The sequence below is a fragment of the Epinephelus fuscoguttatus genome, linkage group LG6 (assembly GCF_011397635.1).
Source record: "Epinephelus fuscoguttatus linkage group LG6, E.fuscoguttatus.final_Chr_v1".
NCBI lineage: Eukaryota > Metazoa > Chordata > Actinopteri > Perciformes > Serranidae > Epinephelus > Epinephelus fuscoguttatus.
Genome location: NC_064757.1, coordinates 37,104,718 through 37,120,624, shown reverse-complemented (window position 1 = coordinate 37,120,624; position 15,907 = coordinate 37,104,718). Strand labels below are relative to the sequence as shown.

Sequence of the window (15,907 nt, the reverse complement as noted above, 5' to 3'; positions counted from 1 at the left end):
TTCTGTAGAGTTCTGAGAAAAGGTTATTATATAAAGAATAACCAATAATGTTTGTTTTCTTTCTGGACACATTTATGAATCAACATCTCTCAAATTATTTCTTGATGACTGTTTGCCTGGAATCCAATGGCACATTATAACTGATAGCAGAAGCAGTTGCAATTTCACAATTCGGCATGAGGCCAGTGTTGCTCTATGTCAGAGTCAGAGCTGATGACAAACGACACGTGCAACTCCCCGCGTTGTTTCTGCGTGTCTGAATTCCACCTCTGGATCGTGGGGATAAAATAAGCTCGTGCAAACTGCGCCAATAAAGAGATACAGTGTGGCAGGGAGTGTGAAAGGGAGGAGGGATGCCTGTGAGGATTTACAGTTAGCATGGACACATGCTCGTGCTCAGAAAGATGGGGGGGGAGTGAAGTGTGAAAGACAGTAGATGACGATATGTGGGCGTTTTCGATTAGAGGAATGCAAACTTGAAATCACACGTCAATGAGTTTGTCGTGTTTATTCATGTCTCGTGTGGTTTGCCACAGCAGCAGCGCAGCCATCTCCCCTCCCCCCTTCTAGTTTAGTCTCTCGGGATCGTATAGTTACAGCTCAGAGTGAGATCTCTCACTGTTCATATCCCATTCTTCTTATCTTTGGAGGGTGAGTGGCAGCTGTTTGTACAGTGAAGTGTGTTGTCATGTTTAAAGCAAAACAGAAATCCAGTCAATCATGTTGAGTTGCCGTTTGTCCGTGCAACGTGTTTAAATGACCAAATAAAACTCTCACCAGTCTAAATGCAGCGTTAAGCCAAGCAAGTGAGCTTATGTCATCAAACCTAAATGCAGTTTTAATATCCGGGATGAACTTGTGACATGTAGGCAGGCAAAGTGTTTTAGTAACATTTTTTTTTCCATTTATTCCCAGAGACCCCAAACAATCAAAGTGGCTAAAATGATTGAAATCACAATGTCAATACACCTTTCGCAATTAACTTTGAAGTCCCTGTCTCCCCTTTGTCACTCACAAGGGTTTTTTTCTTGTAAGTTTTAGTGGCTTACGCCCACTTCCTCTCAGGATGAAGTTGGAGCAGAGCTGTGGTGAGAAATTGCTGAGGCTGACCTGCGTGTAGGAGCAAGTTGTCCCACTGCAGCACCGCAACAGGTGCAAAAAAGAAACACAGGAGAGCCTGAGAGATGCCAGCCAAGCTCCGTCTGTACACCCACGAAGGCCTGACGGAGAAAACACCTATGTGGGTGTGCAGACCCTTTAGAAATTGAGCAGGGATTCCTGATTTAATAGCATTTTGGAGACTGTACAAATCCATGGTGTATTTATTTGTAAAGACGGAAGAACGGAGGTTTGTTCAATGTCACTGTGTGTTTGCATGGACATGTGTGTGTGTGTGTGGTTTGGCTGGGGTTATAATGTGAGTTGAAAGAGCTATTTTGCACCAGATGTGAGCACACGCACCTGACAGAAAATTGTGTATGACCTCCAGGGACCTCGGCGTGGGAAATGGCACGTCTCCTCAGCTGCCGTCAGATAACAAGAGAATTCTGGAAAACATGCCGGTGGTGGACCACAACGCCGACACTGACATGGTAAAATGAAACAAATGTTCAACTTTTGAAATGATTATGAGTAGAAGAGATCATGTGTAGGCATACGTTTGTGCAACTCTACTCTCTTAGATCAATAACTCCAGTATCCTTGTATCTGTGTGTGTTTGCAAGTGTTTATGAGCGGGCTTGCTAAGTGAATCTCAGCAGCTGTATAATGCATGTGCACCCATGGCTGCCTTTGCCTCTCCGGCTTTTTAGCCTTGTACAATAATCCACACTATTGGCACTTTCCCAGCTTTCAGAAACTGAGCACGCACATCTGTGTTGCTTCTTTGCACATAGTAGTAAAGCCGTTGCTTAAGATCCCATCACCTAGGCATTAGATTCTTCCGGGGGGGAAAGCTGCTGCAGCATTAAATCCAGCTTATGCCTTCCACACAGAAGGGTCTGGTCACAGGTCTGAGTGTCTGTGACAGGGATCGTGTTGTAATCTGCACATGGTCTGCGCTATCCACCCACTTGTGACGTTGCTCGAGCCCCCATCAATGGGACCGGATGGGGCGAAATCATTTCAGGAGGCCTAATGAATACGTGCAGCTGCTGATCTGTCTCTCTCCATCAAATGTGGCCCCTGTAGAAATTACCCAGCCCCTCAGACCTGCAGAGTGGAGATTGTTAATGTGCATGCTTGTGAGGATGTTTGTGTGAGAGTGCGGGGAGGGGTGGGTGGGTGGGCGATGTGTTTTTGATGGCGGTTTGAGAGATTATGTGTGCATGACGTGGTAAGAAGCCATATCTCTTTCCTGGTAGTGTTTGCTCAGACAGAGGAAACCTATGTGCTTGTGAGATTTGTGAAATGGAATCAGTTGTGTGTGTGTGTGTGTGTGTGTGTGTGTGTGTGTGTGTGTGTGTCCAGTACACACACACTTACTCATGCAAGCAGCAAGAGGTTTCCCTGCAGGCGTTTTGCTAGACGCTGATGCTAACTTTGATGGCTCATCGCTAAAGTGTTTAATTCAATAGACTCAAGTCAGACACTGAAGGGTTTCAGAAAATTTAAGCCAATCTTTTTTGGTTGATACAAGGATTTCAAGTGACGTGCTGATGGCTTCCAAATTAGTTTTTTTCACTTTGGTGAAGGCTTGAGCTTCCACTGCTTCCCAATTACTGCTGGAAAGATGGTGTTCTTATAAAGCTGGGCTGTCTGTGCAGTAGAAAGTTTCAAATACTTTTGAAATTGGTGCCGTGTGACTTGAGAAAACAGAGGCTGTGGTGTTTGCTTTTGCTCAAGAAGTAGAAAACTCACAACTACCAGAATGCACTGCGTCACACTGGACCAGTAAATACTCACGCTGCTGAGTGACTTCATGTGAATTTGGCTGTTTCTGCAGGAAACAACATTGCATCTGGCTGATAAAAAAATGATCTCGAATTACAGGTAACCAGTAAACTAAAATATGTTTCCGGAAACGATTGAGACGAGAAATAGGCAACGCAGTATCAGAATATTGGTTCATATTTCATCAGCACTGCACTGATTCACACATACAAACAGACTAACAGTGTTCCGTACACTTTTTGCCCTTTAGAGCATGTCAGCGATCACCCCTCCATTATTTAGAGTCAGGCAAGCATGTTTGTGTGCTCAGTCCCTGGGGAAACATCCACAGCACCGTCTACACTCTGACCAACAGTGTTTAAAAATAAGCAGGGAACAGGAACGCCTCTACCTCTGATTCATGATATCAGAGGCTCAGCGGTGTTCCATACAGGCGACCAACAATGTTGCATACAGAGCACATATCCTTCTGAGACCCTGTGTCCTCATGGACATCACATTTTGGGTTTAGTGTACCTTACACTTCATTCTACTTAACTTAGACCTGGAGTCCTCATTTCTGGACGTTTTATGTGCCATCTAGTAAGGTGCGGACACACCAAACTGACATCAAAGAACTAGCGGCGATGAAAGCCAACTGTTGGGTTGTCTACGTCGCCTCACGTTGCCCTGTGTCAGTTGCATTTGAACACACTACATGGACTACATCCGATGGCCAAGTGGAGTGAGAGAGTGGTACATCCTGTCAGCCGAGGGGTTTCCTGTCTGTGCAGGCGAGCATCGCAGCACCTCCACGGACTATTACATCCAGACGGTCCCGGTGTTTCCTCCACAGGCTCCACTTCACTCAGCTGCCCGACAAACCCGCTGCTTCTTCCCACTTTAACCTGAATAACAAACCAGGGCTCAGTGCTCCGGTTGGATCCAAACAGAGAGCCGGGGCTAGCTCAGAGACTAGCGGAGGCTAACTGGCTGTGCTTCCCTCCGGTCATGCTGCGGCTAACGCTCTGCTAGCCGCTCCCAGCTAGCTCCGGTTTGTTATTCAGGTTAAAGTGGGAAGAAGCAGCGGGTCTGTGGGCAGCTGAGTGAAGTGGAGCCTGAGGAGGAAGCACCGGTTAGCCCCGGTTTCACTACAGGCATATTCACTCACTACAGGGGCGAGGAGGTAAAACCTGAACAGCCAATCAGAGTGATCTCTCTCACCGACAAGCTCTGCCGCCGATTCAACATGCTCAATCAGCCGAAAAGCCGCCGACACTGAAGTGCCAATGGTGCAGGACACACCTCAAAAACTAGGGCGACAGACGATCACTGACGGCCCGACTTTGGTCGACGGCCGACCATTGGCTTGGTGTGTCAGGGCCATAAGAGCACAATACACTAATCTATGTAAAAACAAGATGGCAGCCATCTCTGCCAAGTCAGTCTGCAGCCGATCATGACACAAAAGTGGCCAAGGTTTAAAACCTGATCACATTTAATGGTTGAAAATTGTTTATTTATCTGTTGTCCCATGTGAGGACACTGGGACTTTATTATTGTTGACAGTGTTTAGGTTTTTTATACTTATCGGGTCCTACTGATCCCAAATAGCTAGGAGAAACAAAGGTCTTTGGATGATATAACACGATTTCAACAGCGAAAATATTTCAGAATTCATGAACTGTTATCTGTTGTTATTATTTACTATTATGTACTACTGATACTATTATTTATTTTGAATGAAGCATCATCAACTATGTGTGAAATCTGTGAAAATGCTATCATCATTGCTCAGAGGATGACCTGCCAACAGCATCTGCAAATTTATTCGAAATGTACTCTCTTGCCATCTCCCCTCTCAAGCTGTGGTCAGGACTGGAGCTTGCCCTCCCTTCATTATCGAGCGCTACGGTCGTACCTGGAAGACTTACTGAAATTTCACAGGAGCAAATTGGATGGTCAAATTGCTTGGTCGGGAATGATAGGAGGGCACTTGAAAATGAAACACGTATATATTTTAATCATTGCCTGGAAGTCTTTATTAGGTCATCTGCAGCCTGTGGAGCTTTGTTAGTGTACAGAACACTGTAAGTCGGTGTTACCCACATTGTTAAAAAACAAAGCTGGTTGTTCCCTTTTTGTTTAATAAGGCTTTATTGTTATTGTTTAATCAGACACAATGGCTTAATCACCACTGAATAAGGTAGTCAATTGTTTTTTAATGACTAAACCATTATAATATTTAACGAACAGAATCTCCTTTAATTTCTCAGGCTGTCAGTCTTCTTTTTCTCTTTTCCCATCTACCCCCTGTCTTGCGCTCATCATCTCCATTTCCCATCAGAAGTTTTAATTGATGGCTGAATGAGGAACTTTTTACTGCTTAACTGCATTTACCAGAAAGACTTTGGTCATTACGCCCGTTATGAAATTATCTTCATCAGATTAGCTTCAATTATCTTCATCTCTAGCTCCATGGATGCTCCCCTCTGTTACATCCACACCTTGTTCTTGACATTGAGGCCTGGTGATTGACGCATTATGGGATTTACATGTGCTGTAAGTGTATGTGTGGGCCAGTAACTTCCCTCAGTAATGTGGGCTACATGGTGGAGGACTGTGTCCTTAAAGCAGGCTGGACTTGAATTATTATTTGTTTAATGCTGGCCCCCCATTATATATACAAACAGTGGTAGACCTTTGTTTATTAGTTTAAGATTATTTTTAAACCAGAGTTGTGTGTGCCATGCTAGTGTTGCAATGCCTGCAAGCTTTCCATTCTTGCATGCCACATACGATAGCAGATTTACATGTGAAATTATTGCAGGTTTTTTAAACAATGGGTCCATGATTTCAGGATGAGGTATCTAGCCTCAAACTCTTTAAATGCCAAATACCACTATGGCTGTGTCTGAAAAATAGACTGTATATAAAGATGGATGGCATGACAGCTCCCTAAAAGTGAAGCCAAAACCTCTTGATCACCCCCTGGTGGCTGGCTGCAGTATAGGTCATAAACCCCGCCCCCTCCATTTAAGCAGATGTCACATGGGCCAACATAAAAACTCAAAGTATGTCAAACAATTTTTTTTCCCCAACATAGTTTTCTGTCATTTTAGGTAGTTCTTACCACACTGATCTTTAAGTGCTATATCATAAGCAGCTGGACTTGCTTGAGTTTCTCGAGGACGTTTCACCTCTCATCCAAGACGCTTCTTCAGCTATTGAGGTCACACATGAGTTGCATGTGACCTCAGCGATTCTGTAAGGATTCACACCTACATAGGGTCCGTCAGAACTGAAGAAGCCTTTTGAATGAGAGGTGAAACGTCTTTGAGAAACCCAAGCAAGTCCAGTTGCCTCCAATATAGCACTTAAGATCACCATGACCTGGATGACTAAGGATATTCGCCAACTTATAACACAGATGTATGTTCAAGTTTTGTTTAAATTAGCTATTTGATGCTATAAAAAAGTGGCATGATGTCATGATTGACCAGTGCGTGCGTCAGTCGTGCTCGCAATCAATGGTGTTGCTCACAAGTGGGTCGGATGGGTGTGTGGAAGGAAACTCAATACTGTGACTAAGCTTCCTGATCGCCACTGGGCAGACTCTGGCAACAAATGACATCACCAGTGCATTTTGGCTTCATTTTTGTACAGTGGGAGGAAGTGGAGATGTGTCGTCCATCTGTATATGTAGTCATTAGTCTGAAACCACTTCCTGTTTACTATACAGTGCACTGTATTTACTGTGTGCCATTTAATTGGAGTGTCTGAATTAGGGCTGGGTATCTTGTACTCGATACTTTTAAGGCACTGTCCAAAATAACCCTGTTCCAAGCAGTATCAAAACCTCTCCAGTCTAACAATGCCTGGGTTTGAAACTTTTTGCATTCGAATCTTGAAAAAATTGATTTGTATGGGTTTGCTAGCAACCAATCATTGCAGGTGTTCTTCGATTTAACACAACTTGTGATTGGCCCACTACCACAGCAGCTACAACCCAATTAGTCTGTGGTATGGTGAAGTCAAGTGTGGTGTATTTGACAGTTCAGTGTGTTGGGATGCCACCAAAATGTTCAAAAGTTGTTAAAATAATGTAAGTAGTTTAATAAATGCTTCCATTCACATAATGGGTATAAAAAAGGTATTAAATAAAATACTCTGTTGGTATCAATATCACGTCAAGGGAGCTGGTATCAGTACTGGTATCATAGTATTTCAAATGATAGCTGCCCTAGTCTGAATTTTAAGCATATAAGTCTATCCACTAGTGTCCATAGTATGTACACTTCTCTCTGCTAACAATCCCAAGATGCAATGCTTTGCATTTTACAAGTGCAAAAATTACCATTGAGTGACTCTGCAGTTGTCATTGATGATGCTTATGATTAGTAAGTGTCCAAAATCTCAATGTACTGCTCCTTATTGAGTATACTATTGAGTGTCTGTTATATCCTCCTGAGACCCTGTGTCCTCATGTGGATGTTACAGTTTGGTTTTACTGGACCTTATACTTCATTCTGCTTAACCTGGGCCTGTTGTCCTTGTTCATGGACACTTTTTGTGCCATCTAGTGGCAGTAAGAGCACAATACACTAATCCATGTAAAAACAAGATGGCAGCCATCTCGGCCAAGTAAGTCTGCAGCTGACACAAAAGTGGACAAGGTCCAAAACCTGAATAAATTTAACAGTAGAAACTTTTTTATGTGTGATTAATAATGTTTGTGTGCTATACAAACTTTAACAATGTTAGCAATGGCAACAAGCTAAGATGCTGTAAATTAGAAAGTCCTGATTTTAAGATGTTGGGAATTTATGATCATCTTGTTCGAGGATATTGGGACTTTGTCATTGTTGACAATGTTTAGTTTTTATATCAGGTCTTATTGATCCCAAATAGCTAGAAGAAATTATATTTGCATACCATACAAAAGTTCAGGTCTCAGGAGGATATAGGGAATAGTGAAGAAGGGAGTGATTTTCATCCTTTGACAGACTTACCTTTCTTAGCAGCCTTGGCTAAGCCATGATCAGACAATCTCTGTTCAGGGGAGGAGTTTAGCAAAAGGTCAACAGGACAATTATATCTGACACAGGATTCTCTCCCTTTACCTTTCTTGATGTAAGTCTTTCTTGCTCAAACATTTACTTAGCGGTCATCCAATTTTTTCAGCTGCAAAAAAAGATGTTCATCCTTCCACGGTGAATCTGACATTTAAGATTTACATCAGTACAGATGTACAAATAAAGAAAAAAAGTAAACTGACATTTACAGGTTGTTCATATAAGCGAGCTTCTCTGAAAGCCACATGTGGCATTCATAGAAAAGTAACTTTTTAGATGTAAATGCCAGAGCTATAGCTCCCGGTCACTGAGCGACAAGCCTAATATTCATATTCAAATACGCACCTGCTCTAATTTCTCTGTCAGCAAGCCTTCTTCTGTACGTCTGATTTTCTTTGCCTGTTTGACTGAGAGCTCTCTTTACGCTACAATGATCTTTCTTCCTGTCCGCAACCTTGGTGATAACAATGTGTCATATCTGAGCCGCACGGTGGGGGTTACTGTTGTCGGAGCACGAGCGCACAGGAGCTAAGCTCTTTACTCTCAGTGTGTGCAAAATCAAACTCAATTCAATCCACCTTGTTCCTCTGTGCTGTTTGAGAGGATGCAAAATGACAATGAGACTCAACTGCCGTGACTCTGTTGGCATTCGTCTTCCCGGCGAGCGTGATGATTGTGGCACTGTTGTTCAGGGGATGCTCCACTGTGCAATTAGCAATGCTGTGGGAGATGATGAAAGAGCTTCCAAGGTGCGGGATTGATTACTCTGATCTTTGGCAATCACTCGGTGCCTTCCTCTAGGAACGCTTACAGTTGGCTTTGGGGTTAAATTGCAGGCATTCATAAGTCAATAGCTACAGTATTGGAAAACCCAGTGAGCCAAGAGTTAGCTTCCCATTAGCCTGCTGTTAAATGTTGATTGCTTTTATCCTGGAGTGGGAAATAAAGCAGAAATGGAGATGGGAGACAATGTAAGTAGTTTCTGTGCATATATCTGTGCTCCAGAGACTTTAGCACAATGACAGTCGACAGACAAAGCCTCCCAGTGGTTCTAAAAGTCCTGTTAAACTTCTCCTAGATATTACTCATGTCATTTTCATCCAAAACTTGCCAGTCAATGTCCATTTGTTGTGCTCAAATCCACCCCCCCCGCAGTGAGAGGGTTGCATCTCCCTTCAGCTTACCACAGTATGACTCCCAGTCATAAACAACTTATCCAGCTTGCATGAAAGGTGTCTAAGAGGTCAGAACCTATTAGCCAGACGCAGTACAAAGGCATGGAGTAATGACTCATCTGTAAATGTCTGCGTGCCCTTTTCCAGCCCCCGGCCCAGGGCAGGACCTCACCCACCAAGTCACTGCAGAATGGCAGCCCCTCCAAGTGCCCCCGCTACATCAAGATAAGGAACTGGGAGACTGGCACCGTCTACAGCGACACGCTCCACCACAGCTCCAGCAAGGTAAGGCATATGGAAATCAGCCCAATTAACGGTTGGATGAAGCCGTCTGCTGCAGCATTTACATGTGTAGCTGAGGCAACCTCCCTGGCAAGGAGGATTTTGATGTCATGGTTCTAGTCACCCTTTAATAGCCAGGATTTCCATGCCAGTGTTGAATCTTATTAAGGTCTGTAGGGTGGTATTGTTTCTGACACACTTCACTAAAAAGGAACCTTCTGGCACCAAGTGACCAGGAAAACACCTGTGTGATGCAATCGTAATGCAATGCAATACAACAGCCCTGCAAACATAACTTTATTCAAAAACTTACTGTAGTTGTTTGTGTGTTGACTCAAGGGCTGCAACTATAGCTATACCTAAATGTATTATTGTTATTGGTGCATCTGCTGATTATTGCCCCTTTCAGTCATAAAAAAATGAAATGCCACATCTTCATATTGCTTGTTTTGTTCAACCAACAGTTTGAATCCCTAAGATATTCACTTTGCCATTACATGAGATGAAGAAAAGCAGCAAATCCTCAAATTTCAGTTGCTAAAACAATGGGGTGGCTGTAACTCAGAAGGTATAACAGGTTGTTTTCTGACCCCAAATTGCTCCTGATGGCTGTGCCATTGGTGTGTGAGAGTGTTTAAATTGAGTAGCAGGTGGCACCTTGTACGGTGGCCTCAGCCGGCAGTGCGTGAATGTGTGTGAATGGGTGATGTGACATGTAGTGTAAAAGTGCTTTGAGAGGTTGGAGGACTGTGCAAGGCTGTGCAAGTCCATCCATTTACCATTTAGAAAGGTTTTGCATTTATTCTTGAAAATGACTTGTTTTTTTTATTCACTTGTAAGACTTGAGGCTGTGCTTTAAATTGAACGGTGTTGCAAATATTTAATCCACCTCATTTGAATAGAAGGTATAAGGAGGAGAAAAAGTATTTGAGAAAGTTGGTGATAAATTGCAATTCAGTCCAATAAGACTTAAAACTATGCCCTCAAAAATGACCATAGCAGTGGCATAAGATGGGCCTCAGTGCCAGATTTTGCCGCTACAATGGCTACTGTATATCGCATCATGTCACTACATGGTCAGATAAAGTATTTACGTTGGACAGCATCAACATACATATTACCTAGCAATCATTTTTGCTTATCGGTACCAAGCGAAAAATGAAGTCAATGGAGAAGTGCGAAAAACTGCAGTTCCTCTAATGGCCACTTGAGGCTGACAGAGATGAGTTTGACTTTTTAAGGCATAAAAATCAAATGGCACCATTATCTATTTACTATAAGTTCTTATTTGATCATAGCTGTATTTCTTTTTCTCAACCGTCTATGGGCCCCACCATCCCAAGGGCCCCTGTGCAGCTGCACTGCCTCCACTGTCTATATTTACGTCCCTGGACCACAGAGTCACATCAGTACCTTTATGTGTAATATTAGAATTATAGACTTAACAAACAAATCATCTATAACAGGACCGCTATATTGCATTTCATTACAGTATTACGGGGTTTCTATTGTTAGGGTCGGTAAGTAAAATCTCACAAATACACGGTTTGCATATTGCACATTACAGTAAAAGATTTAGAGGTTCAAAACAGAGTGTATGCCAATATTACTGATAACGATAGAGAGATGATCTGATTTTTTTTAAATACTACAAGTTCCAAAAAATGTCCGGTGTGTAAGGTCATAGACATGCAGAGCTTTATACAAAGGTGACAGATATGATATCTGTGGCTTTAACCAAATCCTAAAGGCACTGACGTACATAAATACAGTATATTGGCTGACTGAAAAAACATTTAGCCTGCCAACTTACCAACACATAATTTGCAAGTCAAGTAGATTGAAGAATAATAGCACAGCGTGGCGTGCCTTTTCTCTGCTTCTCACTAAGTCTTCATACATTAGAGAGCTCTTGCCTGAGATGATTGAGCTCATTACTATTTAGCTAGAAAGCGGAGGGAAGGGGGGAAGCTTATGATACAATAAATGCTTTGGAAAAAAACATCACCAAAGTTATAACAGCTTATTCTAAAGGGAATATGAATGTCTGCACCAAATTTCATGGCAATCCATCTCATAGTTATCGTGACATGTCACTCAGAACATCAGTTTATAGCTGTAACATGTAAAACTAGGGATGCAAGATGATACTGGCACATCGTCATCTGTATCGGCTGATGTTGGAATCAGCAAACATGCTTTTTTTATTTTGTACAATGAATGAATATTACATATGTTAAAAAGTATTCTATTTCATGTCTTTATCTGCTGGTGGGCCGTCACGTTAAGTGTATGCATGCATATTATGATGTTAATTCCACTCCGGAAGAGTCTTGATGATTGTTAAAATTAGCTGGTGAAAAAAGTGGATGTATAGATATCGGTATTGGTAATAGGCCAAATAAGTTGTCATGTATTGGCATATCGGATATTGGAAAAAAATCCAATATTGTGCATCCCTATTTAAAACACTTCTGCGTAAACAGTCTCACACACTGGTGAGTGGTGTGCCTTTTCTGTTGATGTATTAAATATTTTAGCAAAAATAGATGTGTTTGGGAAGCACTGAGCATACGACTGAATAACATGGATCATACTGCAGGAGTTGTGTGAGAGTTTGCTAATGGTATTGATCAAGTTTTGCAGTTGTTACACTGACTTCAATTCATCAAGAATGTTTGCCTGTTCTGGATTCTTCGTTCACTAAAGGCATGCAAGAAAGCCATTTTCTTCCCAAATTCAGCATAACATGGGGTGAGTTATTGACACACACAGTCATTTGGGGCGTGAAGTATTCCTTTTAAGGTAGATGTTTTGTTGACCCAACATCCGCCCCAAATGTCTCCTTATGAGGAGACATTTGGTGTCACTTTGAAGTCATCCAAATCTGGCACTTGGGCAGTGACTTGCGGTGTGAGGAACCAATGGAAAAAGATGTCTTTTAAAGTCGGCATGATATGCAGCCGGTTGCCGTTATAGTTAACCGGGGCTGGTGGCGTCAGAGGGAAATGTGATGGGACAGGGACAAAATTTAAGTGGCCAAAGTCCAAGTGGGGTGGGTGGGAAGGGTGGTGTATGGATCCAACAAGCGACTTTCACTCAAGAGAGTGGTGTTCATGTCCTGTAAGATTATAAAGCCAAACCTTGTTCTTTTTTCATAAGCCTAACCATGTATTTTTGTTGCCCTAACCTAACCATGTGTGTATGTTGTTGAAGAAAACAAAATGTCTGTATGTTAACGTTAAATTTCCTGTGAAAACTGAAGTGTATTTTGAAAGACGACAATGCACATAACAGGCAGAACTTGACACGGTGTCACAGAACGTCAACAACCAACACACCCAGGGTACCTTTCACGTCATATGTGGACGTGGAAAGTCCACGACCAAACATCAATATGTGACGAGGTCAGAGTGAGAATGTGTTGTAATGTCACACTTTTTCCACCCTATTGCTATCGATGGACAACTGCCATAATTTCAACATCTGCTAGAGGGCTTTAAATGTAAACCTAACTTTGTGGGCACAAAAACAAAATGTAATCTTACGCAAATGACTAATATTGTGTTTTTTCTTGGGAAGTCAACCTCATGGTGGCTTTGAAAAGCTAAAGGAATACTTCATCCTCCAAATGAACATTTGTGTTTTAGTTACTCATCCCGTGTTGAATTGCTGAAGAAAACTGATTTTCTTGCATGCCTTAATGGTCAACGAAGAATCCAAAAACATAGAAAGTTCTTGATTAGGAGTCTTATTTATCCAGTCGTATGCTCTGTTCTCCCCAAACAGACGTCCCTTTCTGATGGGGAACTGAAATGAAAGTGAAACTCATCTATGCTCTCTTCAAAGCCAGACTCCACTGACAAAAACAGTAATTTTACCTCGCTGAACACAGGAGCTGCTAGTGTGCCGCTGCTTCGACCAGTTTGCTTGTGATACTTTGGTGTTTTAAAAGTTAGTTCAGATTCAAGAAAGTCACACAATAACACAAACAAATTAACAATTTTCTTCATGAATTCAACTTAACACATGCAGATTAATTAATATACAATTGGTCATTTGGGGGGGGTTAAGTATTTGTCAATTAAATAAGGTCATTTCCAAAACACTTAGACTAAAACTCCAAAAAGCATCAGGGACATGCAAAGAATTTGTATCAGCCTATCAGCCTCTCTGTCCATCCATTTTTCCATTTTAACATGCAGCCGAAGTTTCTCCCTTTAGTTAGTAAGCCAGTCTAACAAGCACAAGGTGAACCCCGCTGTTTAAGCATTCACCCCCCAAAACACAGCAGCCATTCGTAAACGGCAAACAGCAGCCTAATTACTTCGGTGACTTATTGGACACAGGCTATGCATCTCAATGAATGGCCTGTAATAGCATCTTCAGATTTATTATATATCACAGACACTGCTGTATTCGAGGATGATCCGTCTTTTCGAAAAGGACAGCTGGCTGGCATGAATGCCCAGAGCGGTATGATGAGCGGACGTGCTGGAGCACGAGTGATTCCTTTGTTTTATTTTTAACACTCCGTGCTCTACTCATCCATTCCCCCCGTTTACTCCGTCACCTCTTGGGCTACTGTTCATGTTTTTCTGTCCCCGCTTTGTTGTTGTCTCTTGTTAACAACGATCTTTTCTTAGCTCCCCTTTTCTATGGAGTTATCCCTTTATTTTTTTATCTTTGTGTTCATGAACACTTTCACTTATTCTTACACAATTTCCTGTCTCATTTTTCTTTGTTTTGACTGTGATGGCGTGTTTGTTGCTGTGCTCAACAGATTTTTTTCCTCCTTTTCCTCCTCGTTTTTCTCGAGCAAAGGATGGATTTGTTGGAAGAGACACGGAGGGAAGTTTATTTTGGACAGACTGCCGGTCCACGTCTGAGTGTTTGGACAGTGCAAGTGTGTGGCTCAGAGTAACGAGCCAATTTTAGCAGCGCCGGGGTCAGTGTCAAATTTCCTCTTCAACTGCACGCCTGCGCTATCATTTCCGTCGTCCGCTCCTGCTCACTCATTCGATCTCTCTCTGAGCTGGTGAAGGCATTTAGGCAAACCAAAGTGACAGCTGACTTCAACTCTAATCACATTAAACTGACCACACAAGGTTGCTCTCAGCTATGAGCAATTTTCTCTCTGCATCTGTCTGTTTTCTTGTTTTCTGTCTTTCCTCCTCGCTCTTTCTGTCTTCCTGTCTCCGCTTAATAGAAGGATACCAATCCATGACTCACCCACTGACTTACTCATTCATTAACGTGCTTGCCAGCCATGTGTGAGAGATATAATGAAAGAAATTGTAAAACAGTTATGATCTCTTGATGAATTCAGAGTACGGAACTTATTATAAAAACTGACCTTTTATCTGAACTAAGTGGAACTTATTATGATAAAACTGGAAGATGAAAAACTTCCAGCACAGATGGAAGTGATCTACAAATGCATGTTGGCCTCATATATTGAAATACATATAATTAATTTCATATTAACACCTTTCTATCCTGGAAGAGTGGTGAGAGAGATGTTTATCCATAGGATTCTTTAGCAAGAAGTCTAAGATAAACCTATATTTGTACAGGGTTGGCACCCTCAGAGCGTTTTTACCACCTTCCAAATGGCAACAGAGGGGGACTGGTAATGGTTTGCACACCAGCTAGAAGAAGAGTGAGAGAAAGTTTAAGAAAATTGCATCAGAAGACAGTTTTATTTTTTAAAAGTCTACCATACATAAAGGATAATCACACGTGATTAAACAAACAACAAAAATAAGAAAAATATACAGATTCCCAGGTGTGTATAACCCAAATCTATCAGATTGCTCCTTTAATTCAGCTCTCAGTGTCTAAGTTTAGCAAAGGAGAACAAAATGCATTAAACATACTGATAGTGTCGATGTCATACAGAAACCTTATTCAGTGTTTACATTGTACAAATGCAGCAAGTTCAATTAAAGTGAATCTACATAGATACCCGCGTCTACAGCGCCAACAGGGCTGGTAAACTCAGTAAATAGTCAGCACCATGAAGTGGAATGAACCCCAGTTAGATAGCTGCTGGCTTAATTCTGCCTTTAAAGTAAAATTATATCTTCTCTAAAACACTAAAAATACAATTCACGCATGACAAAAGAAAGAAGGGTTCTTCTACCCTCGCTTTCACTTTTGTTAGGTTTAGGTACAAAGATTACATAGTTAGGTTTCCAAAAAGCAGCATGGTTTGACTTAAATAAATACATACCACACGTGATCACGCAGGACACGAACACCAGTCTCCTGGGAGGAAAGTCCTATATTTGACCCATCCTCCTAACCGTACGTCAACTAACTATCTCCATTGTTGCATAGCAATAAACACAGCCATTTAATGCGCTGATAACGATTCTTAGCATATAGTTGGTGCAACTAGTGAGACCCTTATAACTAGGGCACAATCGATTTATCGGCTGACTAATAAAATGCAGGGAATATGGTGTTTTACTTAGAAATGATGTCCTTGTGTTACGTTTT

The 15,907-nt window shown here is 41.9% G+C and overlaps 1 protein-coding gene across 1 annotated transcript in view; it reads left to right on the top strand.

Moving 5' to 3' along the window:
- The window catches only part of nos1 (nitric oxide synthase 1 (neuronal)), a 66,622-nt gene that overhangs the window by 7,667 nt on the left and 43,048 nt on the right, over positions 1-15,907 (top strand). Inside the window, exons 3-4 of the mRNA XM_049578467.1 lie at positions 1,490-1,592; positions 9,269-9,406. Of these exons, the coding sequence (XP_049434424.1) occupies positions 1,490-1,592; positions 9,269-9,406 (241 nt within the window). The remainder of the gene's footprint in view (positions 1-1,489; positions 1,593-9,268; positions 9,407-15,907) is intronic.